Source organism: Protopterus annectens, chromosome 8.part0, assembly GCF_019279795.1.
Source record: "Protopterus annectens isolate FY-2018-M chromosome 8.part0, PAN1.0, whole genome shotgun sequence".
Classification (NCBI taxonomy): domain Eukaryota; kingdom Metazoa; phylum Chordata; order Ceratodontiformes; family Protopteridae; genus Protopterus; species Protopterus annectens.
This window is the reverse complement of record NC_056741.1, coordinates 786,019,137-786,037,046: the sequence shown is the minus strand read 5'-3', so window position 1 is coordinate 786,037,046 and position 17,910 is coordinate 786,019,137. Positions and strand designations below refer to the sequence as shown.

Sequence of the window (17,910 nt, the reverse complement as noted above, 5' to 3'; positions counted from 1 at the left end):
AACTCAGAATGATACTACTGTTGACTAAATATGAGTAGACTACAACATAGTTTGACATGCTTCCTATTTGTGAAGATAAAAGAGCACTTGTTATTTTTAAGTTTTTTTTGTTTGTGGAGACAAATGCATTTTCAGACTGGAGTATTACATTGCAGACAACAATGGAAAGACCAAGCCAATCAACAGTATTTTCCAGGATGTACAGATGTGGGAGCCACAGGTGGCTAAAAAGAAGTACATGCTGGCTTCTAGCAGCCAAAGACTAGCATAACTAACTGCTACTCTACAATGCAATAAGTTCCTATACAAAAAATTGCAAGGAACAGCTGCAAGTCTGTTACAACTCATATAAAATATGTGACTATATAAAATTAATTAAATTTAGGCTGCTGGTCAATGCACTCACTCACTGACTTCAGGTTTAAAAGAAATTACAATAAACTGCACCTGTGCAAATGATCCAGAATTCTTCTTTCTTATCCAAAGTCTCATGATTTTTTAGATCATCAACATTATAAAACCGCACTTGTCCACTACTATAAATGCAAACTGTGCAAGTCCATGAAGAAACAAATGTTTATATAAAGTATTTGATTTCTCTGTTGCAGTGGATGTGGCTCACTAACTGGATGTGATGTCTAGCCATCATCAGAGTATCATAGAAAAATACTAGGATATCGACCCAAGGGGGGCGTTTTCAGCTTAAACATGCTTCCCAATCAAATTTCATAGGTGCGGTTTTCTCAAGGGTTTTGTAAGGGTACATATACTTAGGCATAAGTGGCAAACATTTACAAACTTCTTCTGCACCAGAGAAGGCGAGCCTCTTTAATGCATACCTGTCCCTCCAACATATCCTATTTATGTTTTGGGCAAGGTTTAGGTCCCTCGGATCAGGTGTTCTCTTTGCTATTTGTTTTATAAATGTGTAGGTCCATTACGCCTGGATAAGAGAATGCTTTGTAGGCCAGGCATAGGTCGCCTCTCAGCAGCCTGTATGACACTGAATATAAAGGGCAGGTTTTTGAGGTTGTCTACATACGACTTTATTCCATACCATGTATTTTTTGTGAGGAATCACTGTGATAAAAAAACTGTATTGTACACAGAAAGAAAATTCAGGAAATACAAATAATCAAGGACTTAATCTCAGAACATCTATTACAATTCTTAATCGTATATTACCTGTTTTATTTATATCTATATATATATATATATATATATATATATATATATATATATATATATATATATATATATATATATATATCTATATATATCTATATCTATATATATATATACATATGGATCCCTATCATATGATATAAACCTAATTTGACTGAGACCATAAGACTGAAAATTCAAAAAACTAAAAAGTTACTTGACTGAAACCCATAATACTCAATTTTATAGATTCATAGGTAGGTATTAGGCTATCGGCCCGTGGGCCTACGGAAGGCTAGCCAACAAGATTCCCTGGCTTATGCCACCCAAGAAAGTTATTTTCCTGTGCCTCTGTTGAGCAGAGACACAGAAGTGATCCCCGGGGTGTATTTCCTATTTCCCATCCACTCATCAGATTTTTCTTGAAGAGTGCTAATGAAGAACTTTGCTTGACATGATGGGTAGCCTGCTCCCGAGTATGGGAAGTCTCTGGGACAGGAATCTATCCCTCCAGCATGTCCTGTTTATTGTGGTGACAAGGTTTAGGTCCCTAGAGCATGTAGCTCGGAGGGATTGGGATTTCTTTAGGTGTAGCATGTCCAACAGCTCTGGGTTTGACAAAGCTTTATAGGCAGAGATCACCGCGGAGTAGGTGATATGCTATGGAGTAAAGCTGGAGTTTTTTGAGACAGTCAGTGTAGGGCATTTGTTTGAGGCCAGTAATCCTCTTAGTAAGGTACTTCTGTGGCTTTTCCAGCTGCTGCAGATGTCTTGTGAGGTACATTCCAAAAGGGGCGTTGCACTCTATAATGGGTCTAATGAGTGTCGAGTAGAGGGGAACAATGACCTCTTTTTTTCCTGGATGAGAACCCTTATATGATGATGTGTGCCACGTAGAAGGACTTCCTTACTAATGTGGCGATGTGACTATCAAAGGAGAGACTACTGTCCACCTGGGTCCCAAGGTCTCTTATCACACATTCGGTGTTAAGTACATTGCTGCCTATGTGGTAGTTCATGAGTACAGAGTTTTTACCAAAGGGGATGACACTGCACTTTTTGGCATTGAGCTTGAGTCCATGGCTCTGACACCAGGCATCTGTCTCAGCGAGGCCCTTCTGTAGGATGGCCACATCATTTGGGGACTTGTCTATGGCTCCTAGTTTGCAGTCATCTGCGAACTTCATTAGCTAGAGGCCTTCTGTGTTAGCCAGTACTTCAGAGAAGTAGATAACAAACAGGAGAGGTCCCAGGACTGAACCCTGTGGTACTCCACTTGTCACTAGTTTCAGGTCAGATTTGGAGTCTGCAACTTTTACAGTGTGGGTTCTGTCAGTGAGCCAGTTGGCAACTCATCTTGTGACGTAGATATTTATACCTAGTTTAGTGAGTTTACCTATAATTCCAGAATGGGGGATGGTGTCGAAAGCCTTGGCGAGGTCAAGATAGGCTGTGTGAACCACCTTACCCCTCATCTACGGCTTTGGTGACTGCCTCAAAGAAGTCGATCAGGTTCAGGAGGCATGATCTGCCTTTCACAAACATGAACTGGGTGGGATCCAGAGTTTGGGGGTTACCAATGTCTTTGTTTATGAGTTCCATGATGATACATTCCATGGCCTTGTAGACCAGGCTCATCAGGCTAATATGTCGACAGTTTCCGGGATCAGTGGTGGCTCCCCCTTTGTGGAGTGGGATAACTGTTGCTGTGCGCCATTCAGTGGGCACAAAGCCTGATGCGAGGCTATTACTGAACATGGTGCTTAAGTGGGGAGCCAGTTCATTCTGAAGTTCATGTAAAACACAGCCATGTATGTTGTCCGGTCCCATGGATGCTGTATTTTTGGCTTTAGAGAATGCAGCTTTTACCTGCGCAGTTGTGATTACAGGAACTCTGCATTCTTCCTGTATAGATATGGGCCCTTTAGGGGATGGGGGCGGGGGGTAAAGTTAGCACTGAACCTATCTGCCAGGATGTTGGCAATATCAGTTGGTTCTGTAATTTTCGTGCTATTGCGCTGTAACTCAGAGCAGATCTGGGTGTTGCCATCAAGATTCTTGACATAGCTATAGAATGCTTTGTGGTTGTCCTTAGAATTAGTGGCAATTTTGTTTTCGTAGCTAGCTTTGGAGGATCTTATAAGGGATATCAGCTTCTTACAGAGGCTGACCAGGGAGCTCCTCCACTCATGGGATTTTACTCTCTTTTGCAACAGTTTCTTCCTTCTGTTGTACAGTTTGTATATGGCAGGGGACCACCAGATTGGCTTCCTTTTTTTGGAGGATAGCATCTTGGTTCTGTTTGGGATAGCACGATCCATGCACTTGTGTAAGTGCTTATAGAGTGCATTTGTGTAGGATTCAGCAGTTGTAACTGTACTGTCCATCTGCATGGGTGTCATGAAGTTCACCACTTCTGTCTTAAGAAGCAAGAAGCTGGCTTTGGAGAAATTTTTTACCGTGGTTTCATTAATAGGGGGTGGGGGCGGGATGTGGGTATCAAGGGTGATTAGCTTATGGTGGGATCGGGGCGTAGCCCCCCACTTAGTCTGGTTTCATATGTTTCAGTTTACAATTTAGTATGTTGAAATTGAGTATTATGGGTTTCAATCAAGTGACTTTCAGTCTTGTGAATTTTCAGTCTTATAGTCTCAGTCAAATGAGGTTTCTATCATATGATAGGGATCCATATATATATATATATATATATATATATATATACATACACACATATATATATATATATATATATATATATACACACATATATATATATATATATATATATATATATATATATATATATACACACACACACACACATATGCACACATACACACACCAACTACAATTCCAACACCAGATACTTCCCTAGTTCTAGTAAATGTTAATTTCTTAATGACAAATTGCTGTTCTAAATTCTTGGTTCTTCTATAAGCAAAGCTACATTGATATATATATATATATATATATATATAAATATACACACACACACACACACCAACTACATTTCCAACACCAGATGCTTCCCTAGTTCTAGTAAATGTTAATTTCTTAATGACAGATAAATTGCTGTTCTAAATTCTTGGTTCTTCTATAACCAAAGCTACATTCATTCAGCAGCACGAGACCTAAAATTCTGTCTTCCGTAACTATAGGCCAAAATACTTATCTGCTTGCCTTATTCTGCAGCTACTGCTAACACAGGTTGCAATAAATCAGTTTTCTTAGTAAAAATCGTTCACACGTGGCCAAGATACTAGCACTTTGCCCATGAGAGTCACTGGAAATCATCCAATAGACTGTTCAATAAAATTATAAATTATAACTATGTATGAACTTGTGTTTCATATCCTCTAGTTATGTATAATAATTAGACAAATTTCAACAAATGTGTAAGTTACATGAACTTGGATTCGAGCATGTTTTTTAATGCCCATTTTGGCTGACAATTATCTGCTCTTAATACAGAAATTTTGAAAAAGGTTTTCTAATAAGTGATGAATGAAAAGACTCATCCATTGGAATAGCTTCACTTACATTAAAGGAAGCCAATGGTAAATCTTTCAAATTTCTGGGTGAACCAAAGTTCAAAATAGGTAGTGTTCAGATAGTCTTTTTTGGGGAAGGTTTCCCTGCACCCTGGTGGCAGGAGTGTGCAGTTAAAACTTGTCTGATTGAAGACTACTGGAACAGGGCTCAGTTTTGAGCTTTTTTACTGGTTAATTGGGTAATTTGTTTAAATCAGTTTGTTCGTTTTCTATTGTTATATATTAAAAAAAAAACACACACTATCTGCTTTTACTGTATTTGTGTTTCTTCCTACTTCACTGCATTTATTCTGCTGCATTTATTACGGCTTGTTAGTAGCCTGATTAAACTGCAACTGTTATTCTAAGCCTTTGGTTGAATCACTTGGGCTTCAGACCAGTTGTTTTACATTAAGAAGGTTTGTGGTCTGCACTATTGTGGCAGGACAGGTAGCTTACATCCTTCTAAGTTGGGAGTTGCTGATTGAAGGCTTAGTGTCTGTTATTCTAAAAGTGTAATAGTTCTGGTGTATGCACTTGGGCTTTGGGCCAATTATTTTACATTAAGAAAATGTGGTCTGCACTCTTGTGGGAGGAGAGGGTAGATTCTGTCCTGAACTGGGAGTTTCTGGTTAAAGGCTTATTTTGCCTGCTTATTTGAACGGTTTCTTTCTGAAATTGGTACGCCTTGTTTGCTGTAGCACAGACTAAATTCAGACCTGCTGAATCTAACTTTGTATAACTTGAGCACTAATCAAGACCATCTTATTTTGGAGAAGGTTCCCCTGCACCCTAGTGGCAGGAGTGTGCAGTTAGAACTTGTCTGATCGAAGACTGCTGGAACGGGGCTCAGTTAGCTTTTTACTGGTTAATTTGTTTAAATCAGTTTGCTCATTTGCTACTGTTATATTAAAAAAAAAAAAACACTTTATGCATCGCTGCTTAGCTAGGGTTAAACTATTCCTGGCGCCATAAAGTCTGCTCTTCAAATTTTCCTTTAAAACTAGACATTTTTTCTTTCTACTTTTAGCACTCAAATCGGTTTCTTTAAGCTCAGCACTTGTTCAGAACTCATTGCAAGCACTAAATAAGCTACAAATTGCCACATCACTCAACTTTACTCACTTGTCTAGAGGAAAAGAGTTTTTAATACTTAATAAATAAGCACCTACTCAGGCATGTTTAAGAGTCAGCTCCCAGTGTTTTCTTCTGTCTACCTGATGAATCTGGGCATCTTGGGGCAATGCAGCAATTGCCTCATGTACACAGACAACCCTCTCCTCCAACCACCCAACACTACAACCTGTGAGAGATGCACTTATATAGCCAAAATGGAAGCAAAACTCTCTTCACTCAAGACTGGACTAGATAGTCAAGAGGAGAAGGTAAACACTTGCACCACATCACACTTATCGCATAGTCCCTCAAAACCTACATCACCAAAACACACACACACAGCAACACAAAACACATACCTACATTTGCAGAGGCTCTCAATAAAAATCTCCTCAAGCAACAGAGACCTCTAAAGCAGAAACGCATGCAACCTCCACCCCTCAACACAACCCAAATAACACACAGCCCACAAACTCATTATGCCACAGCCCATAAGGCATACCAATGCCCCCAACACTCTAGTCATAGGTGACTCTATAGTCAGGCACACTGACATTCCACTCACCAGGCTAAACAAAGAGAATGTTACTGTCAGCTGCCTGCTGGGTGCCAAGATCCGCCACATAACGCATCCACTCAGTTGACTCCACAAGTACAAATTTGACCCTGTCATTGTCCATGTTGGTGTGAATGACCTGAGACTTGCCTCCCTGGACTACATGAAGAGAGACATGGAGGAGCTCCCCGATCTTGTAGCCCAGGCAGGTATGACCCTAGCCCTGAGTAGCATCCTGCCATCACCCACAATGATACCACAGTACAGCGACCAAATGATTGACTTCAACAATTGGCTAAGCTTCTGGTGTTATTCTAAGGGGATACATTATCTGTCTGCCTGGGATGACATAATCGACAGACCACGATGCTTTGCCAGAGATGGCCTGCACCTGTCGCCCTTGGGATTCCGGATGCTGGCTAAGGCTCTTGCCACCCCTATAGAGCCTTTTTTTAGGCAAGGTTCAAATGACAAATTCACCACCGTAACAGGTACAAGCAAGCACAATCTGAGGGTAATGCTACTCAATGCTAGAAGTCTAAACCTCAAAATGCATTCACTCGATTAAAATGGAGAACATCGACATCTGTGCAGTGACAGAGACCTAGTTCAACACTCCAGAGAGCACACCCTGCATTACCAAGCTATAATTCATACCACACCTTTCGGCCACCTAACCTGGACCGAAATACTAAAGGTGGAGGTGTGTCCATATTCATTAAGGATATCCACACCTCCAGGCTAGTTGCTCAGCATAATGCAGCTGAGATTATCCAAGTGCAATTAACTCTGGGCAAGACCGCAATCCAGACTGTAACTTGCTACAGATCCTCCACCATGCCACAGGATTCCCACTCCTCATTTCTTAATACACTGGAAAATATTCGGGTACAACCCAACACCCTAATAATGGGTGATTTCAATTACCTCACCATTAACTGGGAAAACTACACACGTACTGACTCTTTTGCTCAACTTTTTCTGGAATTCATAAATTCCAATGCCTTGGATCAACTTATCCACACCCCCACCAGGGGCAGCAATATCCTAGACCTGGTCATTACCAACATGGGCGACCGGTGTTCCACACCAGAGGTCAATTCCTCGCTGGTCAGATCAGACCACAAGCTAATCAGCCTAGACATCCACATCCCGCCCCCACCCACATTAGGGAAACCACCGTAAAAAATGTCTCCAAAGCCAACTTCACGCTTCTTAAGACAGAAGTGGGAAACTTCACGACACCCATGCAGACGGACAATAGAGGTACGACTGCTGAATCCTACACAAATGCATTTTATAAGCACTAACACGAGTGCATGGATCATGTTATCCCTAACAGAACCAAAGATGCTATCCTCCAAAAAAAGGAAGCCAATCTGGTGGTCCCCTGCCATAAACAAACTCAACAACAGAAGAAAGAAACTGTTGCAAAAAAAAAGAGGAAAATCCCATGACTGGAAGAACTCCCTGGTCAGCCTCAGTAAGAAGCTGAGATCCCTCATAAAATCCTCCAAAGCTAGTTATGAAAACAAAATTGCCACTTATTCTAAAGACAACCATAAAGCATTCTATAGCTATGTCAAAAATCTCAATGGCAACACTCAGATCTGCTTTGAGTTACAGCACAATGGCACTAAATATACAGAACCAAATGATATTGCCAACATCCTGGCAGATAGGTTCAGTGCTAACTTTACCCACCCACCCCCTAAAGGATCCATCTCTATACCGGAAAAATGCAAAGTTCCTGTAATCACGGCTGCACAGGTAAAAACCACACTCTCCAAAGCCAAGAACACAGCATCCATGGGACCAGACAACATCCCAGGCTGCGTTCTACATGAACTACAGAATGAACTGACACCCCACCTAAGCACCATGTTCAATCATAGCCTCCCCTCAGGCTTTGTGCCCATTGAATGGCACACAGTGACGGTTATCCCACTCCACAAAGAGGGAGCCACCACGGACCCCAGGAACTACTGCCCCATTAGCCTAACGAGCCTCGTCTGCAAGGCCATGGAACGTACCATCATGGTACTTTTAAACAAAGACACTGGTAATCTGCAAATTGTAGACCCCACTCAGTTCGGGTTTGTAAAAGGCAGATCATGTCTCCTAAACCTGATTGACTTCTTTGAAGCAGTCACCAAAGCCCTAGACGAGGGTAAGGTGAATCACACAGCCTATCTAGATCGCGCCAAGGCTTTTGACACCATCCCCCACTCTGGAATTATAAACTCACTAAACTAGGTATAAATCCCCATGTCACAGGATGGATTGCCAAATGGATCACTGACAGAACCCACACTGTGAAAGTAGCAGACTCCAAATCAGACTTCAGACCAGTAACAAGTGGAGTACCACAGGGTTCAGTCCTGGGTCCTCTCCTGTTTGGTATCTACTTTTCTTAAGTACAGGCTAACGCAGAAGGTCTTTGGCTAACGAAGTTTGCAGATGACTGCAAACTAGGGGCCATAATTGAAACTCCTAACAAAGTGGACATCCTACAAAAGGGCCTCACTGAGACAGATGCCTGGTGTCAATGCCATGGCCTCAAGCTCAATGCCAAAAAGTGCGTCATCCCCTTTGGTAAAAACTCTGCACCCATGAGCTGCCATATAGGTGGTAGTCTACTTAACACCGAAAGTGTGATAAAAGACCTTGGAACACAGGTGGACAGTAGCCTCTCCTTTGATAATCACATTGCCACAGTAGTCAGGAAATCCTTCAATGTGGCACACCATCACAAAAGGTTTCTCATCCAGGAAAAAAGCGGTCATTGTTCCCCTCTACTCGTCACTCATTAGACCCATTATAGAGTGCAACGCCCATTTTGGAATGTACCTCACAAGGCATCTACAATGGGAAAGGCCGCAGAAATACCTCACAAAGAGGATTACTGGCCTAAAACAGATGCCTTACGCAGTCTGAAAAAACTCCAGCTTTACTCCGTCGCATATCGCCTACTCAGAGGCAATCTCTGCCTAACATACAAAGCTATGTCAAACCCAGAGCTGTTGGACATGCTCCACTTAAAGAAATTCCAATCCCTCCGAGCTACACACTCTAGAGCCCTAAATCTTGTCACCACAATAAACAGAACATGCTGGAGGGATAGATTCCTGTCCCAGAGACTTCCCATACTCTGGAACAAACTACCTATCTATATCAAACAAAGCTCCTCATTAGCACTCTTCAAGAAAAATCTTGATGATTGGATAGGAAATATGAAATTCACCCCAGGGATCACCTCTGTGGCTCTGCTCAACAGAGGCACAGGAAAATGATGTTCTTGGGTGGCGAAAGCCGAGGTACCTTTTTGACTAGGCTTGTATAGGCCCCTAGGGCCGATAGCCTAATACCTACCTATGAACCTATAATTTCAAGTAATAAACTATATCAATGGTAAGATTTTGATTTTAATAATGATTTTTATTAATTGATAGCTTTACTATTTATTGACTAATAAGAGGCATACTGTTTAAGAACTAAATTCTTACTTGGATTAGAACTTGTTAAATAAATTAACAGAGCCCTACTGTTTAAGTACCCAATCCTTACTTATATTGGAGCTCTGAAGTAGCCTGCAATGCACTGTAATTAGCTAGTTTTAATAATAATTACAATTGGAGTTTGTGGTACTCACATTACTTGTGATGCAAGAAAATTAATAATAGGATGTTCCCTGTTTGAAAATGTCAGTAAGTGGCATTTAACACCTGTAATTTGCAGAAAAATTGGGAAAATGACATTAAGAAGTTGTGGAAATGCAGTGTGTTTTTAAAGAGCATTATACAGTTTAACTTTTTCCTGGAATAATAGAGATATACCAGTACATGAGCCATGTAATGACAAATGACACAGAATATAACCAAATGAATCTTGGGTCAGAACCCGAAAGCTAAATGTACTCATATTGTTGCAGACATGTTGAAAATACGTGCTTTTTAACTTTTGTATACACTGCATTGCGAACTAAACACAAACTGGGCATTTTAACCTGAATTCTTTATTTAGCTATCTCTTGTGCTTAGATTTGTCATTAACTGTGATTTTTAAAACAAATCCTCTGTAAGCTTCAGACTGCCAACATCTAGAAACAATTCCAAACCACAAAGTCTCCACGCAAGCATCGTCTCTTCTCCCCACCTCATATTCCTCTGGCCCATTAACTCTGAACCACAATATCAAGGGGCCAAGCAAAAAAAAATAAAGAGTTAAAAATAACTGCCCCAAAAGTAATGAAAATATCGTAAGTCTTTGAATTCCAACAAATAATCTGTCTTAGCAGGCACATGCAGTAATTTTTCAGACTTCTGAAAAGATCTGTAAAAAGTAGTTTTCATACCTGAATGACTATTGCTGCATTATTTGCAATATATTTCAACTTCTTAGATTTTAGCTCTTGCAACTCTTTTCTTGCCAGATACGCTCTCCACACTGCCTGAATCAAAACAGTTGCAGCAACTAGTCTCTCTTGTTGCCTTCGAAGAAGAAATTTTCTAATAATTGCCTGAATTACTTTAGCAGCACGATCTTTAACCTTTAAGACAAAAAAGAAAAAAACTTGATATATGCAGTTAAGTATAAAAAGGATTTTATAGTATACAGGCTGCGGAAACAAAGAAATTACTTATGCAATTTTTAAAATTAGTCAAAAATGTTCTAAGTCTCAAATCAACAAAAAAGATGTGTCTACGATTTTTTTTTTATAATTAGGCAACCAAGAAAGTCCAAACTGTAGAGATCTCGTTATCAGCAAAGACCTAGCAAGAAACTCCAGATAATATTTAGCAAGCAAATTAAGTAACTTGAATGGGATTACAGTATAGTACAAGTCCCAAAAGTGTGACCCACATCTAAGACAGGCATCTATGATCTTCTTAATGCATTAAAATGTTATAATGACAATAAAAATCTGGAAATACAAACACACACTGGCATACTTCATTCCTCTAAAGACATTGACTAGACACCCTAATTTAGATATAGTACTGGACCACCCAGCTGGTTAGACAAGGCCACTGCAGCTACATTAATCAATCTGGGCTAAGCAGATATCATTCATTCATTATACTACTTGCTGTGTAATTCAGTTACAATCAAATATTGCAACTTTACATCCAACATATAGTTGCTGTTGCCAAATTCTAGCCCAAAGATAGGTGGAATTATGCAATGCTGAGACAGTTAAAATAATGATTTTCTTACAACTCTGATGTAACAAAAACAACTTTTAAGGACTAGGCTGCTTTATATACCATTTAAAACATTATCCCATCACACTTGCTTAGGGTATTCTTCCTCAACCCTGCTAATTTTGGATAACCTCTGCTTGTATTATGGGTTCCCCCAGATTTTTGAGATTTTCCCTTATATTCCTGTTCAAATTTTATTATATTCTAAACTACTCTCATTTTGCTTTTATTAATTATGACCAAATCTTCTATTTGTTATAGATCAAAGATTATGTCTTTTTAGGGCAATATTCATCTATAAATTATTCAATTTCAATATTTCATGTTTCATCTACATTAGGCTACTTATCCGTTTTTCATTTTCTTGTTATTGTTTTCTTAATGACCAGTATGAGCAACCCTGCTACTGCCTTAGTGTGTTTCAGTTATTTTTTGAAACCAACCCTCCCCCATATGAAGTAGTCTTGCATTAAAGGACAATGGGATTGTATTACTAAATGCTCAACTTCTCTGTCCTTTTTCTCCCTATTTACAGTTCCTGCTGTGAATAAACAACACAGCCTTTAAATATTTTAAATTGACTGTTTTTCTCCACTAGAACACTACTTTACCATATGTTGGTTTCACTTTCAAAAAACTTTTATCCTGCCTGGAAAAGCTTGTTGCAGTCTCCAATTCATTACTGTCATCAAGGCCAATGAATACATGTAGTTTTCTGGCCAATTCCCTCGCCAAACTGACTTCACCACGGCAGTCCTTAAAACCCACCCATGCTGTGATGTTACAGCTCCTTGGTCCTTCCCCTACCCATACAGAAAGTAAAGGCTAAAACAAGGAAATAGTACACGAGTCAAGTCTCCGGCAGTGAACTGTCAATCACAGCAGGTAACGTCTCAATTTACCCTTAGCATTTTGACAGGAAAGTTAGGTGTGAAGGGGGATGAGAGATGAGTCAAAGTAGTACAATTCAGGCTTCACAAAAGACTGCAATTTAGCCATTCTAAAAAGAAGCAGCAGTAAAAACCACTTTCAAAGTCTGTTCTATGGCATTTGCATTGTTTGTGTTTTAAGTAGTCCTTGAACGCCATGAAATGTTACTTAAAACTAACTGATTGAAAGAAGTAGTGCATGCATATAAAATCAACGTAGTGACAGGAGCTTTAGGAAGAAAGAGGCTTGCGTGATTTTTTTTTTTTTTTTTTTTTTTTTTACAGACAAGCACTGCATTGTGGAATACCTAGAGGCAGACTAAACAATCAAGATTACTTCAAGATGCTAGACTCCATGTGATCACACACAGGAATTATGTATAAAAATATTTAAAAAACTGTAAATAGCCCCAGAGTGATATTAAAATGTAGGAAACACCAAACCATGATGAAATAAACATGTTTTTTGCGTGTGCATTTCCAGATTTCTTCTTCACTTGTAGGAACAGCTTGCTTCATTTGTTTGTATTTGTACCGAAAAATATTTGTATAAGCATTTCCATCTGAAAATTCTGACTATTTTGACTTAGTAACCAACCTGGGGGCTTGACAAATTTCCTGCCATTTTACTTCTGTTTATTTAGTTTCTCTTCCCATTCATTCTTCAATGTCTCCCTTTGATTATATAGTGTCTTAAATTTTACTTATTAACCTCTCATGTTCAGGTTGCCTAGCATCAGTTTGTGTCTTTCAGCTTTTCGCGGTTAGGGGTCGCCACAGCAGAACTCCGGTCCGCTAATGATTGGTAGTGGATTTTTACGTACCGGGTTACCAGCCCTGATGCACAACCTTCAACAAAGGCACGCCCCATTCACATATGTCTCCACACAGAAGACGCTCTAGCTGAGAATCGAACGGGACGTCTTGCTATGAGGCGAAAATGCTACCGCAACACCACAACCGCAGTTCTTGCCTAGCATCAGTAATTAAATTATATTTGGCTTTGTCTGCCATCCTGCATTCCCTTTCCAATGACTTCCATTTTTCTACTAATCTCTAAAACCAGAGAAAATCACATTTTAACACCTTTATTAAATTATCACTAACGACATAGGCAAACATGCATTAATATAAAAGAAAACAATCCATATTAACATCATGACCAGCTCACCATCTGAGAGAACAGGAGGGTATTTTCTGAAAAGGACCTACCTCCTAGAGGGATACACAATAGCCTGCCCTTCATATCTCAGTCCTTGTAATGTTCTTGCTGTGATCTAGGGCTGTGCAACAGACTCCACCTCTGAAGATGACATGAAATTTCAAGGACCATCATCTCCGTACAGAAGCAAACAAGGCATTTCTCCCTCTCTTTGGGGGAGGAAGGGATGAACCACAAACACTTATGGTATCCTGTTCTAGTCCTTCAAAAAGCAGTACAGGTCTTAATTGGTAATTTAATAGGGGTTACTAAAATTCATACACTTGGTTTGAAGCACTGAACACAGAACCTTGCCAGCAAACTATGTAATGACAGAGATCCAATGTGCAAGTGGCACAAAAGGACTTTCAGGCTTAAGGTTTTAGCATGATCATGTATCATGAAGCATAACTCCATGTTATGCGTTGGGTTTAAATGTGAACGCCTTTGTGGAGGCATCCAACAAAAAATCGATCAACTGCGAGTGACAAAGATAATATACCCAGCTAAAGAGCCACAATGCTAAGTCCTCAAAGCTAAATCAATTCAATTCAGTACTAAAGATTATCCTTCATGGTTTAGTTACTAGGCAAACTTCCAAGCAGTTTACAGGTCCAGGGCGAAACATAAGCCAGATGACAACAGACAGACAAAACTTCAAAAGGCTGAGTCCAGAAAAATGGACTAAAAGTAAAGCTGATTTCTGAAGACATCATCTAAGCAGCTGCTCTAAACGAAGGTATAAAGCAATGAAGTCAAGCAATGATCAAGCAGCACACAGCAAAAGTCCAAATCCACAACAGAGGTACTTCTGAAGCAGGATGTGAAAGCAGCATTTTCCAGCAGATAGCTCGCCACCTAATGTCAAAAGATTATAGGTTCATAAAGATTATAGGTTCATAGGTGGGTACTAGGCTATCTGCCCGAAGGCATTTATAAGCCTAGCCAGGATGTGTTGGCTTTCGCTGCCCCCTTAGATTAGCTCCCTGTGCCTCTGTCCAGCAGAGCCACTAAAGTGATCCCCAAGGTAAACTTTGTTTCCCATCCACTCAAGGTTTCTTTTGAAGAGTGTTAGCGAGGAGCTCTGCCTAATGTAGATTGGGATCTTGTTCCAAAGCATGGGAAGTCTCTGGGACAGGAATCTATCCCTCCTGCACATCCTATTTATTGTTGTGGTGAGATTTAGATCCCTAGAGCGTGTGGCTCGAGGGGATAAGGTTTTCTTTAGGTGGAGCATGTCCATCAATTGTATGTCAGGCAGAGATCATCTCTGAGTAGGCGGTAAGCAACAGAGTACAACTGGAGTTTCTTCAGTCAAGCTGCATAGGGCATCTGTTTGAGGCCATTGATCCTCTTGGCGAGGTACTTCTGTGGTCTTTCCAGCTGTTGCAGGTGTCTTGTAAGGTACATCCCAAATGGGGCGCTGTACTCTAAGATATGTCTGATGAGTGATGAGTAGAGGGGCACAATAACCTCTTTTTATCTGGATGCAAACCCTTTAGTGATTAGGTGGGCCACGTAGAAGAATTTTCTAACCACTTTGGCAATGTGATTATCAAAGGTGAGATTACTATCTAGTTGGGTCCATATTTAGGGGACTACCACCTATGTGGTAGTTTGTGGGTACTTTGTTTTTTCCAAAGGAGATGACTATGCACTTTTGTGGCATTTAGCTTGAGGCCAGTGAGACCCTTTTGGAAGATGTCTGTGTCAGCTGGAGAGTCAATAATAGCCCGTAGTTTGCAGTCGGCTGCGAACTTGGTCAGCCATAGTCCTCCTGTGCTTGCGTGTACCTCTGAAGTATATGCCGAACAGGAGCGGTCCTAGGACTGAGCCCTGAGGAATGCCACTTGAAACCGGTTTAGAGTCGGACCTAGCTCCCGCAACTCTCACCATGTGGGTTCTGTCTGTGAGCCAGTTGGCCACCCATCTTGTGATGTAGAGGTTTATGTTCAGGCTGGTGAGCTTGTCTATATTACCAGAATGGGGAATGGTGTCGAAGGCCTTAGCGAGGTCTAAGTAGGCTGTGTGTACCATCTTTCCCTCGTCTACAGCCTTGGTACCTGTCTCAAAGAAGTCCACCAGGTTTAGGAGGCATGATCTGCCCTTAAAGCCAAACTGGGTAGGGTCCAGTGTTTGGAGGTTCCTAATGTCTCCGTTAACGAGTTCCATGATGATGCGCTCCATAGCCTTGCAGACCAAGCTAGTCAGGCTTATAGGGCAATAGTTCCTGGGGTCTGCTGTGGCTCCACCTTTGTGGAGCGGAATAACCGTTGCTGTGCACCACTCTATGGGTATGTAGTCTGTGGAGAGGCTGAGTTTGAACAGTGTGTTTAGGTGAGGGGTTAGTTCACCTTTGAGCTCGTGTAGGACGCAGCCTGGGACACAGTCCAGTCCCATTGATGCTGTGTTTTTGGCTTTGGAGAAGGATGTTTTAACCAGAGTGCCTGTGATTTCAGGGACTCTACATTCTTCTGGTATGGTTATGGGCCCTTTTGGGGGTGGGGTGGGGGGGTGATGTTTGCACTGAACCTGTCTGCCAGGATTTGGTGATATTGGTCGGTTCAGTGTATTTTGTGCCATTCTGCAGTAACTCCGAGCAGATCTGAGCATTGCCACTTAGATTCTTGACATAGCTAAAGAATGCCTTGTGGTTATCTTTGGAGTCCTTGGCAATTTTTCTTTCAAAGCTCACCTTGGATGATTTTATGAGGGATCGTAGTTTCTTGCAGATACTGATCAGGGATGTCTTCCCTTCTTGGGATTTTACTCTTTTCTGTAATAGTTTTCTCCTTCTGTTGTATAGCTTGTTTATGGCAGGAGTCCACCAGACTGGTTTCCTTTTCTTGGAGGAGGGAGTCTTGGTTTTGCTTGGGATGGCACGATCCATGCATTAGTAAAGGATTTTGCAGCTTGGTCAGTGTTATCCTTCAACATGGCAGCTTTGAAACTTTCCACCTCGGTCTTAAGTAACGTGAAGTTTGCTTTTGAAAAGTTTTTCAAGGTGGCTTTCTTGTCCGAGGGTGGGGGCGGAATATGGATATCCAAAGTGATTTGTTTATGGTGAGATCTAACCAGCGAGGGGTTGCCCTCTGGTGTGGAACACCGGTCGCTCATGTTGGTAATGACCAGGTCCAATATGTTGTCACCTCTGGTGGGAGTGTTTTCAAGTTGAACCAGGGCGTTTTGAGTTTATAAATTCAAGGAAAAGTTGGGCAAGGGAGTTAGTACTTGAGTAGTTCTCCCAGTTAATGTTTGGGTAATTGAAATCACCCGATATTAGGGTGTTTGGTAGGACCTTTATGTTTCCCAGTGTTTCCCTAAACGTGGAATGGGGGTCCTGGGACATGGTGGGCGATCTGTAGCAAGCTACAATTTGAATTGTAGTTTTGCCCATTGTTAGTTGCACTTGGATGATCTCTGAAGCATCGTGCTGTGCCACTAACCTGGAGGTGTGGGTATCCTTGATGAATATGGATACGCCCCCACCTTTTGTATTTCGGTTTGGGTTCTGTGTCCGAAATGTATGGCATGAGTTGTAGCCTGGTAGTGCTTGGGTGCTCTCTGGAGCCTTAAACCAGGTTTCTGTTACTGCACATATATCGATTTTCTCCATACTGAGGAGTGCCTCGAGTGCGTGTATTTTGAGGTTTAGACTTCTGGCAATGAGTAGCACTGCCCTCAGTTTTTTGTTACTTGTGCTATTTACGGCGGTGGGTTTGTCTTTTGAGCCTTGCCTAAAAAAGGCACTATGGGGGTGGCAGGAGCCTTGGCAAGTATTCGAAAGCCTAAGGGTGACAGGTGCAAGCCGTCTCTAGCGAAGCAGCGTGGCTTGTCGAGCATGTCATCCCAGGCAGACAGACACTGGATCCCCTTTGAATGACACCAGAAACTTAGCCAATTGTTGAAATCGAGAATTTTTTCTTTATACCGTGGTATCATTCTTGGTGAGGGCAGGATGCTACTCAGGGTCAGGGTCATACCGGCCTGGGCTACGTGATCAGAGAACTCTTCCATGTCTCTCTTCATGTAGTCCAGGGAGGTATGGCTCAGGTCATTCACACCAACATGGACAATGACAGAGTCATATTTGTACTTTTTCTGGAGTGACCTGAGTGCTTGTGTTATGTGGTGGATCCTGGCAGCTGACAGGCAGCTAACAGTAACCTTCTCCTTATTTAGCCTAGTGAGTGAGACGTCAGTGTGCCTG

General features: G+C 41.2%; 1 protein-coding gene across 1 annotated transcript in view; it reads right to left on the bottom strand.

The window, feature by feature from the left end:
• ASPM (assembly factor for spindle microtubules) overlaps nucleotides 1-17,910 on the bottom strand; it is a 2,279,206-nt gene that overhangs the window by 1,037,458 nt on the left and 1,223,838 nt on the right. Inside the window, exon 18 of the mRNA XM_044080257.1 lies at nucleotides 10,721-10,915. Within this exon, the coding sequence (XP_043936192.1) occupies nucleotides 10,721-10,915 (195 nt within the window). The remainder of the gene's footprint in view (nucleotides 1-10,720; nucleotides 10,916-17,910) is intronic.